This window comes from Hordeum vulgare, chromosome 7H (assembly GCF_904849725.1).
Source record: "Hordeum vulgare subsp. vulgare chromosome 7H, MorexV3_pseudomolecules_assembly, whole genome shotgun sequence".
Classification (NCBI taxonomy): domain Eukaryota; kingdom Viridiplantae; phylum Streptophyta; class Magnoliopsida; order Poales; family Poaceae; genus Hordeum; species Hordeum vulgare.
In genome coordinates, this window is record NC_058524.1 from 22,675,385 (window position 1) to 22,701,634 (window position 26,250).

Below are 26,250 nucleotides of genomic sequence, written 5' to 3' on the forward strand. Positions count from 1 at the left end.
TTACCAACAAAACAACAAAACCAACAAAATCAATCATGTATCTTTAACATTCTGCCCATCTGGGCTAAATCTTCGCCTATGGTTTCTCTCATAACCTGCAGATACAAGACTTTGTATGGCATGTTTTATTCCTCTGAGTCACCAATTACTTCATATCACTCATAAAAACGGACTACTTCGTATCGTTTTCCTCGCCCAATTCCTTCACTATTTGCTGTGATTCACCTACCAGATCCTGCATCTGCGGTGCATTCGAGATGTCTGGATTGCGCTGAACAATAAGCGTGAGGCTGCGCAAGCATTTCAGGTAGTGCTGCCTGAGGGCTTTCGACACCACGTTTGTTGTTTGAGGCTGCAATAATTAGATATCGCGTCACAATGGTTGTCTAGTTCTTGTGGACTACAGATCCAACTGAACAGAAAGGCTGATGCTTCCTTGCGTGATTTTCGACAAATGTGGAAAGGGATGGAGAAGGATCTGGAACGTACCTCGTTGTAAAGTGAAATACACTTGCGCAGAGCTTGTTCAACATGTTGATAATCAAACTGAAATGAAGCAATCCAAGTCAGCAAAAATAAAACTGACAAAACTAAGTGATGCCATTGGTAAATTAAGCATGAATTAACACAATGCTTAGGGTTAATCAAGTACAGCAAAAAATAAAAACTGTATCCATGTCTATTTAACACAAATTAAAGCCTGGAATTTGTAATTTCCAACTATGAATCATATGTTTGCCATAATATACCATAGGAAAATAAACACCGAGACCACTGTAGTTAGTGGCTGAACTTCAAAGGGAAAATAGATCAATTGATAAGTCTCGGTACCATTTCCGTATTGAAACAAGCATCAGTGTTATATAGGACCTTTCCAAAATTATTTTTAAAATGGATGCACAATTTAGTATATCGGACACCTATGAGATGTTTATCTGGCCATATGAATAGCCGACATGTGTCTGATATGCGTACATCATCAATGTAGAAGTATCCATGCTTCATATGTTCCAGAGAAAGCCTTATAAAGGAGTACCAACTTCTTGAGCGGGCATTATTATATTACAGGCAAACAAATAAACGGTACAACATATAATTAGGTCATTGCCAAATGAATAAATGAAGTATTGGAAAAAATACCACTGGTGCCTGTATTCTCTTTTTTGCAGCTTCAAGAAGTCCAACAACTTCAAGTGCTTGCAACTACAATAACAAATTATTAATAACAAAACTGGGATTCATGCATATACCTAGTCAATAATAATAGTGTTAATAGACCAATTTCCAACGTTTCACAATCCAAGTTACAGCACTGCAACATCAGGTTACAAATGTTAGGAATAAGCAACTTGTATTCCCATGAGGCCATAGGCCAGTATATATACATGTACAGGTGGTGGACTATATGCAGGAAACCCCTTATATATTGGGATAAATACAAAAGGGTACATGACTTATAATATAACTCTAACACCCCCCCCCCCTCAAACTCATGGTGGATGAACAACACTGAGTTTGGAGAGATAAAACCATGTTGTGCTCTAGTCTGGGCCTTCGTCAGGAAATCCGTCAAATGCAACTCGGAAGGCACATACTGAAGAGCAATAACCTGATCCTGCACAGCAGCGCGCGCATAGAAAGCATCAACACCAATATGCTTGGTGAGCTCATGCTTCACAGGATCGCGCACAATGTAATAGCACCTGTACTGTCAGATAATAGCAGAGTCGGTGTAGTGACAGAAACACCAAAATCCTGAAGTAACCACCGTAACCAAGTCACCTCTGCCGTCAAAAGAGCCATTGCTCGCAACTCAGCCTCTGCACTTGAACAGGAAACTGCAATCTGTTTCTTCGTCTTCCAAGCAATGAGAGAACCACCAAGAAAAACACAGTAAGCAGAAAGTGAACGGCGATCGGAAGGATCACTAGCCCACGTAGCATCCGAATAGGCCTGAAGCTGTAAGGAACCGGAACGAGGAAAGAAGAGACGGTGAGAGATCGTGCCCCGAAGATATCGGAGAACACGAAGGAGATGACTATAGTGAACCGATGTGGGAGCAGAGACGAACTGACTTAGAATATGAACCGGTTAAGAGATATCCGGACGAGTGACAGCTAGATAAACAAGACTGCCAACAAGATGACGATAATGCGTCGGGTCAGGCAGGGGATCACCATCAGTAGCACAGAGGTGAACATTGAGCTCCATAGGAGTCTCAACAATGCGCTCATCAATAAGAGCAGCAGGAGCAAGAAGATCCTGGATATACTTTTCCTGGGATATAAAGAAGCCATCAGAGGTAGAAGAGACTTCAATCCCAAGAAAGTAGCGAAGAGGTCCAAGATCAGACATAAGGAACTGCTCAGTAAGACGGGCCTTAACAAAGGCAATATACTCGGGGTCATCCCCAGTGATGACCATGATCAACATAGAGTAGAAGAAGAGTCCGACCACGAGGAGAAAGGTGAATGAACAATGCTGGATCATGAACACTGGGTGAAAAACCAGCGGCAGTCACCATAAAGGCAAAACGCTCAAACCAGGCGCGGGGGGCTTGCTTCAGGCCATAGAGAGAGCGACGAAGACGACATACCATGCCATCAGGAACAGAATACCCAGGTGGTGGCTGCATGTACACCTCCTCACGCAGCTCACCATTAAGAAAAGCATTCTTAACATCAAGCTGAGAGATAGACCCGGCAAGAAGTGTACGAACAGTGGTCATATGAGCCACAAGAGCAAAAGTCTCGTCATAATCACGACCATGCTCCTGCTGAAAACCACGAGCCACAAGACGAGCTTTGTGACGCTCAAGAGAACCATCGGAGCGAATTTTAACTTTGTAGACCCACTTACAAGTGATGGGACGGACTCCGGAAGGAAGGGAAACAAGATCCCACGTACCAGTGCGTTCAAAAGCAGCAATCTCCTCTGCCATTGACAAACTGCCATTCTGGATGAACAACGGCCTGATGATAAGTAGTCGGCTCAAGAACAGCAGCACCAGCAGTGAAAAATCCAAAGCGATCAACAGGCGGACGAGGACGAGAACGCAAGACATAAGTAGGCTGAGACGAGGATGACTTCACATCCACAGAGGCATCCACAGAACGTGAACGACGAGTGTAACACTGAGGAAAAGATGGAACAATGGAAGGAGGAATCGCCAAGGTAGAATCGGGGAGTGGCGACGAAGAAGTCACCGGAGATGGAAGGAGGAATCGCCAAGGTAGAATCGGGAGATCGATCAAAAAGACGCTCAAAAGGAACACCACCCTGTAGAGCAGCGGAAGGCTGAAAATTGATGAGATAGGTGGAGGTGGAGACGGCCTCAGCCCAAAAATGAGGCGGGAGAGAGGCAGCAATCATCAATACACGAGCTGTCTCAAGAAGATGATGATGCTTGCGCTCAGCCACGCCATTCTGAGTGTGAGCACCAGGACAAGAGAATTGAGAGAGAGTCCCTTGCTCAGCAAGAACACCACGCAACATCTTAGAGATATACTCGCCAGCGGAGTCAACACGAAACACACGAATGGGAGAAGAGAACTGAGTATGAACCATGGCAGCAAAACGCTTATAAATGGACAAACACCTCACTACGAGAAGTCATGAAATAAAGCCATGTGTAACGAGAGAAGTCATCTATGAAAATAATATAGTATTTATGACCCCCTTTCGAAGCGAAGGCAGCCGGACTCCATACATCGGAATTAACTAAATCAAAAGGACGCTTAGACACTGACTCACTATGTGGATATGGTAACTGAATTTGCTTGCCAAGACGACAACCCTGACACTCTAAAGAGGCATCTCCTGAGACAGACCCCAGAAGACCTCGACGGACTAACGACGACAAACGAGAACCACACAGATGACCAAGTCGATGATGCCACTGCTGGAAGGAACCAGTAGCCGAGGCGACCAAAGCGGAAGAACTGGCGATAGAGTGGGCAGCGGAAGGAACATGAAGCCAGTCCAACTCCCAAAGACCCTCAGAATCACGGCGGCGGGGACCAGCCGCAACCAGAGTGTGCGTGCAACGGTCCTGGACAGAACAAGAGTCACGGTCAAGGATGACACGACAACCAGAATCAGCAAGTTGACCAACGGAAAACAGATTCATGGTAAGGCGAGGAAATGAGCAACATCAGGAACAGAATAAGGAGTGGTAAGATTGCCTCTACTAACGACAAAAAGGGGAATACCATCAGCGGTGAGGACATGAACAGGAGAATCAAGCGATCGAAGAGAGGACAGAGTGGAAGAATTAGAAGTCATATGAAAGGAAGCTCCAGAGTCCAAAACCCATGGGGATGTACCTGACTGTGTAGAAGGTGGTTGCTCAGTGCGGGAAGCCTCAGTCACAGAACCAGCAGAACCAGCAGTACCCGTCGAGGAAGAACCTGAAGCAGCGAGCAGACGCTTAAGTCTCAGAATATCCCGCTCAGTCAAAGCGATGGCTGAAGTTGTCGAAGTAGATGACGAAGTCGCTGTAGATGATGATCGCGCCTTGCGCAAGTGTTTCTTCTTCGTGTAGCAGTGGGACTCAATATGACCATCATTGTTCTAGTAGTCACAATGTGGACGGGGGCGACCTGAGCCTCCAGAAGGAGTGGGCAAGAGCGGCGGAGCACTCGAGCGAGAAGGGGTCGGTGCAGCAGGTGGCATAGAAAAAGTCCGAGCAGCGAGCACCGAGGGAACCTCCAGCAAACCAGCACCACGTAAGCGAGTCTCCTCTGCACGAATCTCAGAAAGCCCTCCATGAGAGAAATACGGCCACGAGCAAACAACTGAGCACGCCGGGGCTCAAACTCCTTACGGAGCCGAGACAGGAACTCGTAGACGCGATGAAACTCCAAGTCGGCCTGGACAGCCTGGCAACAGGGGCAAGTACGGCAACCAGCACTACGGAGAGAATCAAGCTGGCGCCAGATAGCAGAACTCTGTGCATAGAAGTCATCAACAGTAGTCACCCTGCTGAAGAGCATGCTCCTGACGGACCATAGAGAGGTATAAGGCATCACCAGAGGGCTCATAGCGCTGACGAAGGCGAGTCCACATCTCAAACACAGTAGGAAGGCCCAGAAACTCAGAGGCAAACTGAGGCAGAACGCTAGCAGTGAGAACAGCTGCAGCACGAGCATCATCATCAAGCCACTGGATGTAAGCAGACAGAGCACCATGATACATCTGAAGAGCCTCCTCATAAGCCAAAACCTTCTCATCATAAGCACGGATAGCGACCTCATCAGCAAGCTTAGCCGCATCCTTCGCGGTCTGAGGAGCATCCGCAGGAAGAGCCGGTGGGGTCGGCGGAGTGGGAGCCACAGGAGAAACCGGACGTGGCGGACAACAGACCTCGCCAGAGAGAACTCCCTAGAGACGAATGCCACGCATGTGAATGCGCATGAAGCCAGTGAACTCGGTGTAGTTAGTACCATTAAAGATCACCGAACAACGAGGGACAGCAACATAGCCAGATGCAGTAGACATTTTTTTAGGAGAGGAAATCAGTCAACGGGATCGGAAACCACGTCGACTGGGGTGGAACCGCGAGATCCGATCCAGGCGGTTGGTGGAACCTGCGAGAGCCGAGCGGGACGGCTGGTCCCGTGGTAGAGCGGCGCGGTTGGTGGAACCGCGAGATCCGAGCGGGACGGTAGGTCAGCACGGCACGATCAGCACGCCACGGCACGGCTCGATCTGGAGGCACGTCCCGTCTGGATCCCGACGCCACGGCACGGGACAGCAGGAGGAGGCGCTGGAACGGGCGATCCCGTCTACGGATGCGATCCCGTCTGCCGGAGGCGAGAAAAGAGCCGGCCCTTCTAGATCGAGCGGAGGCTGGGATCGATCCCGTCCTCGATCGTGGGAGAAACGACGAGGCAGGAGCTGGAACGGGATCTGGCGACGAGGAGGAGCGGATCAACAGCACGAGTTGCGGCGTGCAAAAGTTAACCTAGCTCTAATACCATGTTAGGAATAAGCAACTTGTATTCCCATGAGGCCATAGGCCAGTATATATACATGTACAGGTGGTGGACTAAATGCAGGAAACCCCTTATATATTGGAATAAATACAAAAGGGTACATGACTTATAATATAACTCTAACAACAAATAAATTCAAGGATGGTGGGAGATCATTCTTATGTAAACAATTTTGGTTACGATGCTTATGTTTGTGTTATCTCTTCGTGGAACATGGGATTGACATAACCTTCTTATCAAACAAAACCCCACAACAAAGGTAAAGGCAACCTGATGTTATATGGGAGCTTTATGTTATTGTAACTTTGATCAACTTGAAAATATAAAGCAACAACGGTTTAATTAGAATGCAATCATGTGAGTTACCGACATAATTGATTCTTAACTGATGGAAAGAAAAATAAATAAACACGAAAGAAGGTGAAAAAGTTGTATGACAATAGCAAGGGTTGAGCATCATGAACATATAGATAAATCCCTCCTTAAGGTGAGTAGGAAGTAGAAACATACAAGTACAGCTGTTGCCCCAATCTTCTCTCTCTCCATGGCAAATGTGCTATTCCGTTTTTTCCGATTCTCCCTTGAAGGATTCAATATTCCTTCCGTTATCCTACCATGATGAAATATTGAAGACTTCAGTAATATTCAAGCAATTCAGTGGGCTACATACCAGTATGCTAGGCAATAAATGTAATAAACATGTATGGTGGAACACCATAGAAGGGATAACTCAAGTATAGAATAGCAATGAAGGCAGGCTTCAGTCAAACAGACCTGTGAATTAGATACCACCATTTTTTTATTTGAAATTTTCAGTTGAAATTTCACCAATGAAACGGCTCAGCTAATCTTTATGGGTAACATAAAATATGACACCAGCAAGTTTAATGGTGAAACCATTCAAAGAGATTAATCCTCAAATTTGAGAAAATCCTTGAGATTTCACTACAGTAATCTATGACATATGAAAACAAAACCACCTTTTGACATGCTTCATGTGTTTATGGAGATAAAAACTCGGAACATACAAAAAAAATGGAGCTAAATGGCAATACCTTATTGAATCATTGACAAGTTGTTTTGCCTTGACAAGGTGAGGCAGAGACAGATCATTGTTTACCTTGATATCACTAGTAATTTTAAGCAAAGTTAGCCTTGCCAAGTGTACCAATAGACCTGCTACCTATAACAATGAGACCAGCATACAATAGGTAATCAACCACTGATAGAATGGGATTGTTAAAAAATTAAAAATATCTTTAGGTTTCAAAAGCCAGTTCAGATTGGCCCCAGCTATGTGGTGGGTATCAGGCTCCACAGTTATAGGCCAAGTGAGCCAGGCCATATGGGTCAATCCCATACATATATCAGACTTGACAACGAGATCTTAAGATGCATGCAACTTTAATAGTTTCCATGTAACAAAGCTTGTGATATATACTACCAAGTATATCCATTAAGATAACTGGTCACGGTGCTTTCATTTGCTAACACGATGACATTCTGTTATAATCTAGAATTGGCTCGAAAGCCAAATACAAAGCAATGGCAAACCTCAAAATGATCTTCAGAGAGAATCTTCCTTCTGATAGTGAGGCATCTAAACATCATAAACGATTGAAACCTGTAAGTAAGAAAACTTTAAAAATAGCCAAGGAGCTTAACGAACAACCTTTTTACCTTTCCAATAGTTCTTCTGATTCCGTCAAATTCCCTATGTTTTGAAGAGTAACACTTAAGGTTTCGGCTGCGGCTGTAGTATCCAATGAATTCCATCCCTACCAAACAGTTCCACCGATATATTTCAGTAGTTTACGTGTTATAGACTGATCGCTGATGTTTATGGCAATATGGTTTCATGCTCCACATTGGGCCACTTAATCACTTATACATGCAGATCGTACTGAGTACTGAGACAGTATTGCACATAACAACTTTGAGATGTTCGGATATACAAATGAAAGTAAAATAGTGTCCCCTCATTTTTTTGAATCCATGTCAACTTCGGTCAGTTTGGTATTTACTAAAACTAGACAGTATTTCAGTTTCATACTGTATTTACCGAACTAAAGTAACTGAATGCACAACCTATGATTAAGGCTCATATCAACTTCACATGACAGACCATTGAAGAAAGTATATGTTTAAAGCTATATAAGCATACCTTCGAAAGCTCCAGATTATGTAATATCTTCCTTTGCAAATTTTCAGCTTCAGCCAGTTGCTTTGACTTCACCAACTCCTAAACAAAGTATATTAAACAAGAGCAAAAAATGCGCTCAAGAATGAAGTAAAATCACAAACAAGAATCACAGATCAGAACTGGTCAGAGCATGCAATAAGAGAACTTAAGAAGAGTATGTACTCATTGCAGAGAACTTAAGAAGAGTGATCAACAAACAAATTTTTTTAAGTTTAGTGCATCAGTATCTCCATTTAGATAGAAGAAGTGCTTTCAGCAAGGCAGATTTAAATAAAAAAAAAGTACATCAGAGGCTGTTGTTTTTTATCGAATCCTGCAGAAATTAAGAATTAGGCATCTGAATACGAATTTACGTATCAATTAGGGACAGTTTAGGTGTCATCGAGAATTTCCACTCTCTGCCCCACCCCTAAAATGTTCTTCCAACTGATAGTACATAATCAAACTAAATATTTTACTAAAGGATCCTAAAACCTTGAGAGGAACCTCTAAATTGGCATCCTGAAAGGATCCCAGAACTAAAGGATCCAAGCTAACCCTCTCCCCCTCTCCCCAGGTGAAGATCAAGGTGTGCCTGAAAGTGTTGTTTTGCTCACCATCAAATATCGGTCACATTCTATTTATATTTTTAATACGCAACTTCTGGCAATCATGGCATGCGTTTGTGTTGTTTTCAGCTTCCTCCCCTGACGATGCTTTTGCCCTTGTTTGTTTTGTGTTCAGTTTCAAATCTGTCTGCTTGGGAGTGTAACTAACTCTGTTCCTGCCTTTTCAATACAACGGAACACAAAGCTTCTGCGTTTTCTCGAGTGAAAAGAAACACCAAAGAGCATGGCTATAGCATTTCTTTTATAAACATCAACATCGAAGAAACCCCTATGCGTTAGTGGTTTATTGAGAGCTATGACATATTTGATAAAGGTGCTTACCAAAGAGAGAAACTTCATTCTTTGTATGCACGCGGGTGATTCGCCGAGTCCAGCTTCCTAAGTTAGCCCTCGTTAAACCCTTCCATGCACAAAAAAGAGATTAAGATTTACCCCTAAATGATAAACATACCTCAAGTATCCTAATAGACTCTCGAATAAGAGCTTCTGCATCTTTTCCTTTTCCTTGTTGACTTAAAACCTATGAACAGGAAAATATATGCTTAGCCTTTTCTGGCCCAACAAAGTTAGAAAGCTTGAAAATTCCTTTCTGTGGTAAATAATTGCACACGGTTCCATATATAATATATTTAGGAGGAGACTAAAAATTAGGGAAATGCTCAAGAAAACACAGTTTAGAGTGAGCTCAAAAAGGGTATAGGCGCTTCACTAAGGGTGAAAGTGTGAGCCTTGAAGATAGAGCATTTAGGGCCAGTTCTTTTGGTAGCTTTTTTGGGCTTCTAGAATAAGCTGCCCCCTACCCAGCTTATTCTAGAAGCCGAACTAAAAATATTTTTCCAGAAGCCTAGTAATCAAGACTTAATTAGTAGGCTTTTAAAAGAATATATTTGATTGGGCTTCTAGAATAAGCTGGGTAGGGGGCAGCTTATTTCAGCTTATTCTAGAAGCTACGAAAAGAACTGGCCCTTAATATTTACTCAATGATATGTGGGGTCATTAGAATAAGGCACCCACATATCAGTAATATCGTCCAAACCACCCTCATCCATTTATTCACCCATCACTTGTGCCCTCGATCAATCAAACATAAGAAGGCTCACAAAAAAGGAAAAAAAATTAAAACTACGTGACTCTCTCGCACCGAAACTGTTGGGACTCTCGCCTAGCTGCCCCATCCGTCCATGAAAAAAAGAGGTTGGGCCGCATGTTTTGTTTCCTGTGAAATCGATGGCAATAGGGAAACTTTCATATGGTTACTGTTCATCTTTTCTCCATTCCAAACAGCAACTTGAGAAGAGTGTTTCCATAGGAATCAGTTCCTTAGGAGTTTTCTTTGAAGTTCACTGAAACAAAATGGGGCCTAATTAATATCCATGTAGTTGACATAGTTGCCGCTTCCAAAAAACAGTGTCACCATGTCAGATACGCTTGGTTATGTTTAGCTAGGTGAGTGTGTGTCATATCTGGCTAAGGGGCTAGGAAAGAAAATACAGTTTCGACCAAACAGTGTCGTAGCTTTGGAGTGTGGCCTGTGGGGCTCAGGAGCTAGTTTAGCTTAGGTGTATGCCCATTGTATCTGGTTTCCATTAATTAACTCAAATGAAATACAGAGCCCCTGCCCTTCCCGAAAGATGTCTCTGAAAAGAACAAGAGAATATAGAACACTAACTTATACAGTAACAGAGCAGTTGTACCTTGGCAAGAAGGTACATTGTATTTGCATAGTCTGGGTTACCAAGCCCCATAACACGTCCTTCTATCTACAAAAAAGTTCAAAATTATGAGCTAGAGCTACAAAACATAAATTACCTTACCGTGAAAATTTATCCAAATATATTATTTCTGAACAAAGGATAGCACATACAATTTCTACTCATCAGTAACTGGTAATCTGGTATATACCACTAACAAATATTTAATTATTCAAATAAAACAAATAAACCTAAAGTCAGCAGAATATTACACAAGAGGGGAAAAGACAATAAAGTAGCTCTTCTTGGATGGAACATTAACACCGTATTCACATGGAAGAATAGCTAAAGTTTGTATTCATACAAAAGACCAACTGATGCTTGGTCATACTGGCCTTCATAGGTAAACTGGAAGAGCTTTTCATGTACATGTCATTGATTTACATGCACATATTTTCTAGTGCTTTGCCGAGTGTGCCATGACCCAATGTCTGATATATTTCTCTCATGGTTTATCATTTTGTCTGCTTATGTGCCATGTACTCCCTCCGTCCTAAAATTCTTGTCTTAGATTTGTTTAGATATGAATGTATCTAGTCAACTTTTAGTATTTAGATACATCCATTTCTAGACAAAGCTAAGACAAGAATTTTAGGACGGAGAGAGTATCAAACAATAGACAGTGATGAAGTAGTGTACTGCCTTACCCAAATGTTGTAATATTAATTATCTTACTGGCATAGAGACACACAAGAGATTCAAATAACGAATGTGAAACATGCAAAGGAAAAGGAGGCTAGAGAATTAATGTTCAGTACCTTCAAAGCACGCTGCAAAAAAAAAACAGAAACAGAAAATAATATAAGAAGCAGGTTTAAACTGAAGAAAACATGCATCAAATAATACAAAATGATGGAATAAATGCATTAAAATTAAAATGGCTAAACATGCTTTCCGTTTCAAGATTGTGTTGTAATCCTTGAGTTTTAATATTGCACACGGTTAGAAGAAGCACAGCCTACCCCAACTTGTTTGGGACTAAAGGCTTTGTTGTTGTTGTTGTTGGTTAGAAGAAGCACAACTCAAATAAGTAGAGAATCTTAAATTAGTGAACTGTAACAGCAAGACAGAAAATGGGCACCATGTGCAACAGAAAAATGAGTATCCAGATGATAACTTTTGCAGTCTTGTGGATGCTATGTTTTTAAAAAAACTCTATGATTTATAACCCGATATGTTTCTTGGAGAAATCCTTTGATTCCTATCTGTAGACCGAGGAGCGGCGTACCGGCAATGTGTTCCTGTGTTGTGGCGGCACTCAGAGGCAGACAGCTTCGAGCCTCTCCTTGTCTAGGTCAGTGAGCCGCTTGATTGGTATGGGCCTGGGCCACATGGAAGCTGCATCCACTGGTTCTAGGTCTTTCAATCAAACAATCTGCAATTTGTTGCCCTGAACCACATGCTCTATCTTGATAATCCCAAAAACCCAGTTTTTCTTTGATAAAGAATCTGTCCATCTTCACATGTTTGGTTCTATCATGTTGTGTTAGACCTTTCAGCCTGAGCATTGATAGTTGTGGATGACACTAGGAGAGTTGGGACAATTTCCGTTGGTTTATTTCTCACACAATGCCATACCAACCTGAGGGGTTGGGGATACATATTTATAGGCTGCTAGCCAGCCAAGCATATGCTAAGATGCTAGTCTAAGATGCTATCCTAACTGACAGTCTTTGATGGTCAAGGATTCTATCCTAACAGCCACAAGGACCATGTGCTGCAGCCCCACAAAGGACTATGTGCTACAGCCCCACAAAGACCATAGTACATAGACTTATCCATCATTCTCCCCCTAAGTCTTGTACGTCGTCCTGTGGGAGAGTCGAATCATCCCAATCCTAGAGCAGAGTTCGAGGAACTTGATCCTCCCAAGAGGCTTGGTGAGCAGGTCTGCGAGCTGGTCCGTGGTGTTGATGTAGCTCGCCTCGATGCTCCCTTCTTCCAAACAGTTGCGGATGAAGTGATACCTCAGTCGGATGTGCTTGCTCCGTTCGTGGAAAACGGGGTTCTTTGCCAGGGTCAGGGCGGACTTGCTGTCCACCAGGAGCTGCACCATCCTGGTGTCTCGGACGAGGAGATCACCAAGCAGTCGAGCGAGCCAGAGCGCCTGAGTGCAGGCGGTGGAGGCCGCTATGTACTCGGCCTCATAGCTGGACAGGGCCACCACCTGCTGCTTGACCGATTGCCAGCTCACGAGACACTTGCCGAGGAAGAAGAGGATCCCGCTCGTGCTATTGCTGGTGTCGATGTCGCCGGCGTGGTCGCTGTACCCGACGAAGTGTGCCTCCCCGGGACACCTAGGGTGGAGGCCGTGGTTGAGTGTCCCTGCCATGTAGCGGACGATCCTCTTCACTGCCTGCTGGTGCTCCGACGTCGGTCGCTCCATGAACCGACTAACATAGCCCACGGAGAATGCCAAGTCCGGCCGTGTGTGGGCGAGGTAGCGAAGGCTCCCCACAAGGCATCGGTACTGCGTAGCGTCCACTTCCTCCGTCGTGCTGTCGCGGCTCAGTTTCAGCCTCTCCTCCATCGGAGTGAGAGCTGGGTGGCAGTCGGTGAGCCCAGCTAGCTCAACGATGCGCTTGGCGTAGGCGGACTGTCGAAGCACGATCCCGGAGTGATCTTGGTGCACCTCGATCCCTAGATAGAGGGAGAGGAGCCCCAAATCACTCATCTGGAAGGTAGCCTTCATGTCTTCCTTGAACGCCGCAACCTCTGCATCTTTGATGCCGGTGATCACCAAGTCGTCAACATAGACGCCCACCAGCAGGGCATTTCCTCCACTGCCCCGTCGGTAGACGGCCGCCTCATGCGGGCTTTGCTCGAAGCCCATCTTCTTTAGCGTGGAGTCCAGCTTGGCGTTCCACGCCCTAGGTGCCTGCCGTAGGCTGTAGAGAGCCTTACGCAGGCGGAGTACCTTGCCCTCCTGGCCGGGGATCGCGAATCCCGGTGGCTGATGCACATAGACTTCCTCCTTCAAGTCGCCGTTGAGGAATGCCGACTTGACATCCATGTGATGGACACGCCAGCCCTCCTGGGCAGCTAGCGCAAGGAGAAGTCGCACGGACTCCATCCGTGCCACGGGAGCGAAAGCGTCGTCGAAGTGACTCCTTCCTGCTGCAAGAAGCCTCGGGCCACCAAGCGAGCCTTGTGCTTGATGATGGCGCCGGCTCCATCCCTCTTCAGCTTGAACACCCACTTAAGGGTGATTGCGCGGTGACCACGAGGGAGGTCAGCGAGCTCCCAGGTGCGGTTCTGCTCGACCGCATCCATCTCCAACTGCATCGCGGCGCGCCATGCCGCGTCTCTCTCGGCCTCTGCAAAGGACCGAGGTTCGCCGTCCTCACACGCGAGTTGTAGTTGCGCCTCCAGGTCGCGTGACGCCAGTCCCGGCACCGGCTGGTCGCCGAGTAGATTATCCATCGTACGATACCGCAGCGGTTCGCCGCTATGATACGCGTCGATGCGCTCCTCGTCGTGAGTGAGCGGGGAAGCGAACTTCATCGGGTTGTGCTCTGCGTGAGCTGGTGCTGATGAAGACGAGCCCGGAGTGGTGACTGTCGGGGCTGGAGTATGCGGCGTCGCCGGTTGTGGTGCCGTCAGCGTAGCAGGCACCGGAGTCGATGTAGTTTTGGGGGCTGGGGTAGACGTGCTCGGCGAAGAGGAGCTGCTTGCTCCCCCAGCTTCCTTGAAGTGGACGTACTCGACAAAGAAGTCGTCATACGTCGGCGTCGAGCCGTCGTCCACCGCCTTGTCCCATTTCCACCCTCGCCCTTCGTTGAACACGACGTCTCGCGCCGTGCGCACACGCTGTGTCTCTGGGTCGAGGATGCGGTAGGCCTTTGAGCCCTCCGCATAGCCGATGAAGACTCCCGGAGTACTCCTGTCGTCGAGCTTGCCGATGTGGCCGAGCTCTTTGGCGAACGCAAGGCAGCCAAAGACCCACAAGTGGGAGACCGCCGGCTTCCGCCCATGCCAGGCCTCGTACGGTGTCCTGCCGTCGAGTGCCTTAGTAGGCGAGCGGTTCAGGATGTAGACGGCCGTTAGCACCGCCTCTCCCCAGAAAACAGTCGGCATCCCTCTCTGCTTGAGGAGAGCCCGAGCCATCCCCACAACCGTCTGGTTGCGCCGCTCGACGACGCCGTTTTGCTGCGGGTTGTACGGCGCGGAGTAGTGGCGCTGGATGCCCTCATCAGCGCAATACGACGCGAATTCAGCCGCCGTGAATTCGCCGCCGTTGTCAGTGCGCAACACGCGCAGTTTGCGGCCGCCCTCCGCTTCCACAGCAACCTGCGCGCGCCTGATGGCGTCCGCCGCCTCTCCCTTACTGCCGAGGACCATCACCCACATGTAGCGAGAGAGGTCGTCGACGAGCAGCAGGAAGTAGCGTTGACCTCCTGGTGTGGCTGGCGTCACCGGGCCGCACAGATCTCCGTGCACGAGCTCCAGCCTCTCCTTGGCCCGAAAACTCGCCTGCTGGGGAAAGGGGAGTCGTCTCTGCTTCGTCAGCACACAGATGTCGCAGAACTGCTCCACATGGTCGAGGCATGGCAGGCCTCGCACCATCTCCTTGGCACTTAGACGCTTCAGGGCCTCAAAATGAAGGTGCCCAAAGCGCTCATGCCATTGCCACGCCTCGTCGTCCCAGCGAGACAGACCGGTTGTGCCACCTGCACATCAAGGACGTAGAGTCGTTTTTCACCTCTGGGTACCTTGGCGAGAAGGCGACGCTGGCGATCCCAGATGCGTAGGACCCCATGCTCAATCAGCACGCGTGAGCCGTTCTCATCCCGCTGTCCCAAGCTGATGATGGAGTTCCTTAGCGCGGGGATGTAGTAGACACCGATGAGCAGCCGGTGCTCTCCCGTCTTGGTGGTGAAGATGACGGAGCCGACGCCCTTAATTTTCAGAGCTGAGGCATCCCCAAACTTGACAGAGCCTCGCGCGTCGGAGTCGAGCTCGGCAAAGAATTCCCTTCGACCGGTCATGTGGTGGGTGGCGCCGGTATCGAGGCACCACCCCGCAGTCTTGTCCTTCCCGGAGCCATCGCCGAGAAGAGCGTGTGCTTTTGGCTCGTCAAGGTGGAGGAGAGCTTTTGCGACTGGTGTCGCTGAAGGTAGCTCGATGCTTGCATGCGCCATGAACAGAGCCGTCTCCTCCTCCGCCTGTGCGACGTGAGCCTGGCCTTGTCGTGGTTGTCGACACTCATTGGCCCAATGGCCAAGCCGGCCACAGTTGTGGCAGCTGTTGTCCTCGGCTTGGGCTTGCCAGCGACGCCGTCCTTGGCGCCTCCGCGGGCGTCACCTTCGGCACGTCCTTGTGCCTTGCCGCCCCTTCGCGCCTTGCGCTGCTTGCCGCGCTTGCGGCCGCCCGTCGTGGAAGAAGGCTCCCCCTTCTTCTTGTCACCAAGGCTGGCATCCCACTGCTCCCGAGTTAGGAGCAGCTTCCCGCCGGTGGTGATGGGCCCCGAGGGAGGCTGTGGCTCGTCGGTGTCGACGACCTTGAGACGACCTAACGCCTCCTCGATCGTCATCGTGGAGAGGTCCAGCAAAGACTCGATCGAGCGAGCCATCTGCTTGTACTTCTCGGGAATGCACCGGAAAAGCTTCTCGACAGCTCTCTCCTCGGTGTAGGTGGCATCGCCGAACTTCACCATCTTCTGCAGCAGAGTGTTGAGACGGAGAGCAAAGTCATCAACGTCCTCACCTGGCTTGAAAGCCAGGCTCTCCCACTCCTTACGAAGTGCCTGCAGTGTGGACTTGCGAGCACGGTCGTTGCCGATGCGTGCCGCGGCAATGGCGTCCCAAGCCTCCTTGGCAGTCCGCTTGTTGGAAAGCGAGAACTGCATCTCGGGCGGGACTGCGGCGATGAGGGCGTCCAGCGCCCGTCGATCTTCTTGGTGGTCGACGTTGCTTTCCTGGACTGCCTCCCACAGCCGCCGCACCTGGAGCCTGATCTTCATGATCGCGGCCCACTCGACGTAGTTGGTTTTAGTGAGGGTAGGCCACCCAACACTGGGACCAACATCCCTGACCACAGTGCGGACCTCGTAGAGGCCGCGGTCCTGGTCGTTGCAGCCGCCGTCGTCGTGCGCACCTCCACCTGGAGCGCGGGCGTGCTCGGCTGCCCACTGCGCCGTCCGCTCTTGCGCCACTTTGGCGCGGTCTGCGTCGGCGCCGTCGTCCGCAGGTGCGGAGCCGTTGGAGCTGCCGGAGCCGACGCGGAGTGCCTTGGCATCCGCCGTAGCCTCACGTGCTGCCTCCGTTGCTGCTGCTGCTTCTACCTCCGCTCTGGCTGCTGCCAGCTCCGCTGCAGCCAGCCTCGACACCCTTGCTGCCGCAGCAGCTGCTGCTCCAGCTGCTCGCTCACGCTCCTCTGCCACGGCGCGCTCAGCCTCCTGTCGGCGCCGTATGCTCGAGGTAGCCGTGTGCTGAGAGCGACCTGCAGACATGGCTCGCTGCAGGGGGGTTGTTGCGTGAAGAGGAGGCTGTTGTTGACGAGCTGTTGCTCGACAGTCCGGAGGGAGGGAGGTAACTAGGGGCAGTCGGAGCAGCTGCTGCTACCGGCTTAGGCTGCTCAGCTCCCGGTGAGAGAGGTGAGCAGGAAATGCTCAGGGTACAAGATAACGAGGCTCTGATACCACTTGTTAGACCTTTCAGCCTGAGCATTGATAGTTGTGGATGACACTAGGAGAGTTGGGACAATTTTTGTTGGTTTATTTCTCACACAATGCCATACCAACCTGAGGGGTTGGGGATACATATTTATAGGCTGCTAGCCAGCCAAGCATATGCTAAGATGCTAGCCTAAGATGCGATCCTAACTGCCAGTCCTTGATGGTCAAGGATTCTATCCTAACAGCCACAAGGACCATGTGCTGCAGCCCCACAAAGGACTATGTGTTGCAGCCCCACAAAGACTATAGTACATAGACTTATTCATCATGTTGAACTTGTTAAGCTCCATGCAGCCAACGCAACCAAAAGAATGAATTGATGGAAAAGGCTAGGCAATCCACATACACACTTCAACACCCCCTCTCATGTGTGACGCAGGAAGACAACACATGGATAGACTCAGAGGTATGGCTCAAGAGGCCTATACATAGACAGAAAGGGGGGGACAACAATTTTTGGATAAACTGTGAACGCCAGGGCTTGAACTCAAGACCTTAGGTTCTAATACCATGTTAAACTTCATGAACTAGCCGACGCAACCAAAAATCCAAATTGATGGAAAGGGCTAGCCCATCCATATATGCACTTCAACAGAACTGGGTTGTTTGCTATATTAATTGCCGACTTGTTGTCACACCATACATTCTAATAGACTCCTTGTCTATAGCAACTCACTCAGTACCTGAGACATGTCTCTATATTCAGCCTCTGTTGTTGATTTGGAAACAACGGGTTGTTTCTTGCTTCTCCAAGACACTAGATTTCCTCCTACGAAAACACAATGGCCTGAAGTTGATCTCTTGTCATCAAGCAGCTAGCCCATTCAGCATCACAATAACCGTCTACAACAAGGTGTCCATGACTCTTGAACAACAACCCTTTCCTATGAGTACCTTTCAAGTATCTCAAGATTCTATGTACTCCCACAAGATGTTCACTTCTAGGTTCATGGATGTATCTGCTCACAACACTTACTACAAATGCAATGTATAGTCATGTACGACACAAGTACAACAAATCTTCCCATCAACCGCTGATATTTTTCTTTATCCACGAGATCACCAAATTGGGCGGTCACTTTATAGTTTTGATCAATTGGGGTAGAAGCAGGTCGACAGCCCAACATACCAACATCACAGAGAAGGTCCAAGGCATACTTTCTTTGAGAAAGAGCTATACTTTTTCCAGACATGGTCATTTGTATACCAAGGAAGTAATTGAGTCGACAAGATCTTTATCTTCAAAGGCCTTACTTAGACACTTCTTTAACCTTGCTATCTCTACGTCATCATCTCCGGTGATAATGATATCATCTACATAAACTATAGGAATGGTTATTTTCCATTTAGAGTGTCTATCAAACGATGTATGGTCGCCATTGCATTGTCCACACCCCATGTCACACACTGCCTGTCTATACTTGTGAAATCGAGCTCTTGGAGACTACTTCAGTCCATAAAGGGCTTTCTTGAGCTTACATGCCTTGTCGGTAATCTTAGAAGTCGAGAACCCATGTGGGATCTGCATGTAAGCCTCCTTCTGCAAGTCCCTATGCAAGAAAGCATTCTTTACATCAAGTTGATCACCCAAAAATTGGTGCACATGAGATCAGAATCCTCATAGCGTTCATCTTCACTACTGGAGCAAAGGTCTCGTCATAGTCAATGCAATGCGCCAACGATGGTAAATCGGTGGGCCAAACCAAAGAAAGATCGTCTCTTTAACGACATGGTCATGGGATACGATCCAACAAAAGAGATGTTGAAGAATATGCCCTACTCAAGGGGTCTAAGTACTTGTTCAAAACTAAATCATCCTAGAGCATGGGCACATAGGACAAGATGAATAGAAGGTTAAACAATAAAGAAATATTTCCTACCGGCAAGCACCCCACTAACTCACACGTCCTTCTGGCATCTCACTGCCACTGGGCCCGAGAAATAGCAGAAAGCAAAAGGTGTGAACCTTGTAATCTTTTCTATACAAAAAAAAACCTCTTCAAAGCTGAACATTGTGGGGTACTGTTGTCAGTTGAACATTTCCTAGTGTCTTCAGCGAATTTAAAGGTGATAAAAAGGCAACGCGGTATTCCAGCGGCCCGCCACGACGCTCACCCCATGGCAGAGAAACCCTTCACCAAGCAACGGAGCTCAGCATTTCCCCGATACCGATGCCTCCGATCTCCCCCATCGTTTCTGTTCCCAAGAAGCAGGCCATCGGACCGTGTATGAAGCCACGAGCACGGAAGGTCGGACCTCTATTTCTTCACCTTCCTTCCCTCCCAATTGGGCATACGACTCTCTTCATGGAGGTGTTTGGCAGCAAGGTCACCCCGTCCAAGCTCAGCAGCATCACACCCATCCTGCGTGTCACTGCCGAGATCGTGCCCGAGCGCCCCCAAGTCGCTTACCTCTGTGCTTGCATTTGTTTTCATGGGGAGGACATGCTCAAGGGCACGTTATTGCTACTGCTCGTGGGTATGTCGCTACTGCTCCTACAATGCAACAAGGATGTCATGCTCGATGGCGGATTTTTGGCACCCGTCAGCACAACAACGACCCACCACAAAACATGACCGTGGTTGATGGACCAACTCCGGTGACTCATAGTCCATGTTTACATGAGAAGCTCATCACTTATGTGACCAGGTGAACGCTAACTTAAGTTTACCTTGTAACCTTAATGACACAAGTATGCTTTCATCCCCATTGTCGTTTGTTTAACTTAGGTATATCACATGGAACAAATCCAACAACCTATGAGCTCTTGAAGCAACCGATTTGGAGAAAACAAGTTTCAAGTGAAGCTGATGCTGTCAGTTTTTACCTCTTATGTTTCGTTGTTCCACACCCTTTTGGAGAGACGGGGCCATAGGGGTACATCAAATTTACTTTCCAATGCAAAAGACCTCACATCATTTGGAGTTGTGAGTCAAAAGTTTTAGTCATTCTCGTGGAAGGTATCCAGGATGTCAAGGCTTCGCGAATTTCCGAGGAGCTCTCCAACAACTCCCAAAGTTGACTGCTTATTCCTCCAAGGAAGCCATGCAAAGCTGCTTACTTTTGAAACCCTTTCACGCCTAGCTAATGGGGATTGTCCCAGCTATAAAACCCCATCTCCTCCATCCCTTTGGGAACCTTTTGTCAAACTATTCAGCTACAAGCTTATGCAGCAAGACTGCTAGAGATCCGAGAGATACTTACTACCTTTGCTCTTGTGAGTTCATCCGGATTCGTGGGAAGGAGCCTCTAGTTCCCCCTAATTCATACTCTACAGTTCCGGCCGTTTTGTGCGGGTTATTCCCGGTTTGTGATCTGTGATTGTTGGGACAGCGGGTTGGAGTTCTTGTAGCTCCAGTCAGCCATCCCCAACGTACGGGTTGCATCCAACCTTGGCAGGTATGAAGCTAGTTATCCCGGCTCCTTGCAGCTAGTTATCCCTCCCGATTCGATCCTACGACGTGAAGATCGGACCACCCTCGAGCATGAACTCGTTCAGCGGGTTTGCACTTATCACCACCTCCATTGCTACTGCCAACACCTGCCTCCGCGTTGGGAGCATTCCAATCGATGAGTTCAACGTCCACGCTAGTATCAGGGAGTCAATAACACCCCACTTCTTTCATTCTGAACTTCCCTTGTTAGAAGGTTATTCAACCAACCCAAAACATATCCCATCAAATCCTTTTGTCTTCAAGATCAATAGGGCCCACCTCAACTAGCTTGTTGTTCCCACCATTCAACTTCAAGTCATTTGGCATGAGCTCAAGCTTAAGAACCCTATCTGCTTGGAACACTACAAATGCACCCACCTTCTGCACCATGTGTTGGAGATGACCCCTCGATAATTTTCGCGGTTAGGAGCTACGCTAGTTTCTCCACAATAGAGACCAGTTCAAACCCCATGACAACCTCGATCTCTTCTTCTCCTAGTTGTACCACCTCCAGTGTTGCCTCCTTCATCGGCAATCAGAAACCACATGACCACCAGGATCACTCACTTCAGCTACTCACTTTAGCTATGAGAACCTCTTCTACATGCGCCACCACCAAGCTTAGCCAGCAGTTCCAACAACAGCAACTCCAGCAGTGCCTCCTGCTCACAGCCCACAACCTATGTGTCGCCCAACCACCAGTCGATCCGCGCCATCCCATGACACGCCATCACACTGCCCTTTGCTGCAACCACGGCACAGCTCCAGACCACCATGCTGCAACCGCAAGAGGAAGAAAGATGAGCCCTGCCGATGACGCTGCCATCTCCAGGGCCCTGGCCTCTGATACCATGTAGACCGAAGAGAGGCATACCAGCGTTGTGGTCATGTGTTGTGGCAGCACTCAGAGGCAGACAACTTTGGGCCTCTCCTTGTCTAGGTCAACTAGCCACTAGACCGGCATGGGCCTGGGCCACATGGGCTAAAAGTGATGGGCCACAGATAACACTATTTTTGATTTTCCTGGCTATATAGAGATGTTGAAAAAATATACAAGTTCCAATGTGATGTTGCGCATTGTTTAGGTTTCCAAAGATTATTGACAAATGGCCATCATTGCTTCCTGCAAGATTAAAGAACTACTCCCTCCATCCCATATTAATTGATGCTCAAACGGATGTATCTAGCTGTAATTGACGCTCAAACGGATATATACATATTAAGGTAGCAATAGAAAACGTATATTCATTCCTTAGAATTATTGCCTAGATGACATTTTCAACTAAAAGCTTGTCAAACATTACAGGATAACACAACTAAAAAAACATAAGACCTTAATTCGAAAAGATTCATGAGATAACAACGGGTACCTCAAAACATGTTTGAGCTTGATCAAACCTGCGTTGAATATAATAGTGTTGCCCAAGATTATGGAAAGCAGCTCCAACCCTACAAGAGGCATGTAAAGTATCTTCATGCAATTCCAAAATTAAGGTAGTTCTCCAACATGGGGAATTTAGATGAAACACCGTACGCATTGACAAGTACAGTCCTTCCACTCACCAACAATGGTACACAATGAGCAGGCAGGAATGTGCAACACATACTAGAATGTCATGAACAGAAATATCTGTCACATTACTCTTATTCATCCCAAAACAGTAGTATTTTGCTCCTGACTAGAACTTTATTTTTAATCCTTTTACAAAATGAGTCGAATCAAAGTCACTGAACAATGATATAGAACACAATATAATCTAAAAATTAAAGTACCGTATATCATCAGGTCCAAATGATTGCTCCAAGATTTCAATCGCTTCCAGATATAACGGCTCAGCTTTCTCATGCTCTTTCCTTAGCCTATAAAACTCTGCCTGCAGAACTTAGGATATTAAATAGGGGAACAAAAAGGAAAGCTGCTTCATGCAAAAGTTGTATTAACTTTTAAGGTAGGTTTACGAAAGCCTACCAAAAAAGAGAAAAGAGAACATGGCCTGCCTGTTCAAATTTGTAGACAAAAACTATTTGAGTGCCAGTGTGTCAAATGCAACCCGGGGGTAATACAGTGGCATCTGGTACAAGAAAGAAACCAACAATTCCGGTCGTTTGAAGTTGTTTGGCTGAGAGAGCTTAGGCCCTGTTTGGAACCATAATAGATTATGATAATCTGGATTATGAACATAGATTATATAATCTGGTTTATAAAAATAATCCAGGTGGGCATGTTTGGAGGCCAGATTATATAAACTGTAAACTAGCTTTTAAATTGTACAATGACATGTTTGCCCTCTGTTTACAAGGAAAAATAGGAAAGTGGCGGTGGCACTCCGTAATTCTCTTGAAGTTTACGAGGGTAACACGTCATTTGTAATCCATAATCTCATTTTAGCTGGGGTAGAGCAGATTATGAGATTATAATAATCTGATCATCTAGTTTATAAAATCTACAATATAAACTGTCCTGTTTGGAAATACAATAGATTATAAAAACCAGATTATATAATCTGGGTGGTTCCAAACAGGGCCTTAGGCCCTCTTTGATTTGTAGGATTTTCAAAACACAGGAATAGGACAAATATAGGATTTGAGGGGCGTGTACACTTGAATCCTATAGGTACAACCTCTTTTTCCAATTCCTTTGTTTTTCCAGTGGCATCAAACACTCTATGCTAATCCTGTACAACCTCTTTTTCCAATTCCTTTGTTTTTCCAGTGGCATCAAACACTCTATGCTAATCCTATAGGATTCAAGTGTACACGCCCCTCAAATCCTATATTTTTCCTATTCATGCGTTTTGAAAATCCTACAAATTAAAGAGGGCCCAAACGTAGGAAAAAATCCTATGGATTCTGACCCTCCAAAAATCCTATGGAATTCCTTTGAATCAAAGGAGCCCTAAAAGGTTATGGGTTTAATGGAATCACATGCTAGCATGAAAGATTGGACTTCACATGCAGATTCATAAACGTATGGAATCTAAAATACAGTGCGCGGAATTTATTCCTAAATCCTGATACACCCAAGTATTTTAAATTCTAAAGCATAAAAACTAGCAAACAAAAGTTCTTTAGGTGACTTATTAGCCTATTTGATTCCATTGGTAGCCTTACGTTGTCAGTGCCCCACACGGTTTACATATTACAAAATAGACATAATTAGGCATATGATGGTATGGTATTAGATGCCGCTGAGTTTACCAGTTTAGTTCAATGTCTAACCTGTTCAAACTTTCCACATATTTATTGCTGAACTTGCAATAGGTTAGGGCGACAAAATCTGTGTGCACTTTAGCATCCCTAAGAGAGTCTGGCACACCTTTTGAGTCTATGGTTGTATAGCCCACTGTCAGAAAAGGAATCTAACCAAATATGTTAGTACTTACTATGAACAAAACGCATTCCTAACTTGGTTAAACTTTCCTAGGTTGAAGTAAAACAAAGTGTGGTAATGTTTGGCTATAAACCTTAACAGATCTTAAACCTCATAATCTAGCTTATGGACTTATATGGGTACTTTAGTTCCATACATTATAAAGGCAAATATAATGTCACTTCAATCTTGAGTTCATAGTCAACAGAACACATACCAAGTTGTTCAGAGCCGATGCAGAATGTGGATCTCTGAGTCCAAATCCTTCTTTAGCTTCTTGCAGGGCTGCCTTGAATAACTTCTCAGCTTCATCTAGTTTTCCCTAGAAAATTAATATAAAAGGATATAATAGACTAACAACAACTGTAATCTAACGGTCGAATGAAGAGCAGCAGTAACTAAAGAGACACGCCTCCTTTCCTCCTCTCATAAAGTCATACTCCAACCGACATTAAGATGTTAAAAACTTGTAATGCACAGGGTACATGGTCCAAACAGTCATACTTAATCGAAATGTTCTATAGTTGCATCATTTCGTAACTGAAGCAAGGTCTTCGAATATGTACTTATGATACGAGAAGTTGCTAAACCCAAGCTTTCAAGAAGGACAGACCTAGTGCATAGAAACTCCCACACAAGGTGGGGTCTTGGGAGGGATTATAGGAACCTAGTCTTACCCCTGCTACAGTGCAATGCAGAGAGGCTGGTTCGAACCCAGGACCTCTTGGCACAAGTGGGGAGTACTTCACCACTGCGCCAGGCCTGCCCTCTCCAAGCTTTCAAGAAATGCCAATAAAAAATATCATGGCAAATTACCACCCAGTTTCCGCATATCAACATGAAACAACACATAGTTTAATTAAAGGCTAAACCTTCCAAATCCACATGGTTTAATGAGGAAACTGAAGGGCTGACGCACATGGTAAGAGTTGCAGCAAGTAACCAAAAAGTGTGGACTGAACAGGTTATATGAAAATAAATGAGCATCAGGGAACTAAGCACTAGAGTTGTTCTTTCTAGGCTATGATGTATCAACAAATTGTGGTTGAATTTCGCATCACTTTCGGGAAACAAGAATAATAAAGAGAAATATGTTTCAACGGAGGAGGAAATTATAATGTAGTACTAAGATTTTTTCTCTCAGAAAAAGGATTAATGCCAAAAGGTGGTTCAGGTGAAGGTAATGATAGTGAGATACTTGCTTGCAGGAAATACTCTCGTGCTTTATCAGTGCACATTCTCCATTTGATCGTGTGTTCATTGGAGATCACCGAACCATCTTCAATACGACGTAGGCCAGTAACATTTACATCAGCTTCCCCACTTGTAACTGCTGGAGCGGTCGAATCATCCTGAGCCAATACAGAGTTGCTGCTCAGGCCAAGAACAACAGCTGTAACAAGACCGGAATTAGGATTGCCATGGTATCAAATATGGTATTTATTTCATTAAATCGTAACTGGAGGGGACCGCATATGCAGAGAGCGGACCTGCTTGCCCAATCAGTATAGCGGCGTATGTTGAGCCCTTACAACTGAAGTGACCATCACTGGAACCTGAGAGAGAAAATCGTTCATTTCACTCATTTTGTTAAAATGGCCATGATGGCAAACATGAGCAGTACCAGCCTTTAGTGCAATGTAGGAACAATACCCGCAGGGCAGAACCCAATTCAAATGGCTTAATCTACTCTTAGGCCGTCATGATCCTCGCCTATCTCTCAGGGCATCCGCCCAAAGAATCGAAGGCAGCAGCATCGCAATCTCACACTACATCCCCTCAGTAATGCTACCCGGAGCGACTCTACAGACCCGGCATGGGGATATTGTGAGGGGTGGAGAGAAGAGACACAGGTAAGTGCTCACCTGAGGTGGAGGCCGCGCCGGCGGCCGCGCGGGGCAAGCTGAAGCTCCTCGAAGGCGGCGCGGCGGCGAGACGACCTGCCGGGGCGAGGCGAGCGTTCTGCAGGAGCGAGAGCAGCCTCCGCCGCGAGTACATGCTGCGATATTTTGTCGCCCCTCTACCGGCGGCAGGGGCTGGCGGCGGCGACGGGGACTGGGACGGCGCTTGCTTTCTTCGTCGGCGGCAGCGGCAGGGAGGCGGCCAGCGCGACTCGAGAGAGGTGGGAGAGGGTTTGGTTGGGCCAGGGCCAGGCACCAGGCGGTCAGTTTTAATTCGGCCACGAGGCCGATGCAACTGGGGGCTCAATAAT

At 46.8% G+C, this 26,250-nt stretch overlaps 1 protein-coding gene across 1 annotated transcript; it reads right to left on the reverse strand.

The window, feature by feature from the left end:
• LOC123408992 (kinesin light chain 3-like) lies at positions 1-26,168 on the reverse strand. Its single transcript, XM_045102002.1, has 18 exons — positions 25,904-26,168; positions 25,529-25,594; positions 25,241-25,431; positions 24,256-24,360; positions 22,442-22,542; positions 22,039-22,117; positions 11,317-11,328; positions 10,502-10,567; positions 9,259-9,327; positions 9,129-9,185; positions 8,161-8,238; positions 7,677-7,774; positions 7,551-7,596; positions 7,052-7,179; positions 6,507-6,606; positions 1,141-1,203; positions 490-546; positions 1-352 (listed from the first exon to the last, which is right to left on the reverse strand). The coding sequence occupies exons 1-18, from the start codon at positions 26,034-26,036 to the stop codon at positions 173-175; spliced, it is 1,629 nt and encodes a 542-aa protein (XP_044957937.1). The 5' UTR covers positions 26,037-26,168; the 3' UTR covers positions 1-172.
• Between the last annotated feature and the right edge of the window lie 82 nt (positions 26,169-26,250).

What these genes read in the sequence shown, in the direction of transcription:
- LOC123408992 (XM_045102002.1), bottom strand. Translation starts at nt 26,036, where the DNA reads ATGTACTCGCGGCGGAGGCTGCTCTCGCTCCTGCAGAACGCTCGCCTC. An exon ending in CATCGGCTCTGAACAACTTG is followed by an intron (nt 22,543 to 24,255) that starts GTATGTGTTCTG and finishes TAAGTTCTGCAG; the next exon opens with GCAGAGTTTTATAGGCTAAG. An exon ending in GTATTTCACTTTACAACGAG is followed by an intron (nt 353 to 489) that starts GTACGTTCCAGA and finishes TAATTATTGCAG; the next exon opens with CCTCAAACAACAAACGTGGT.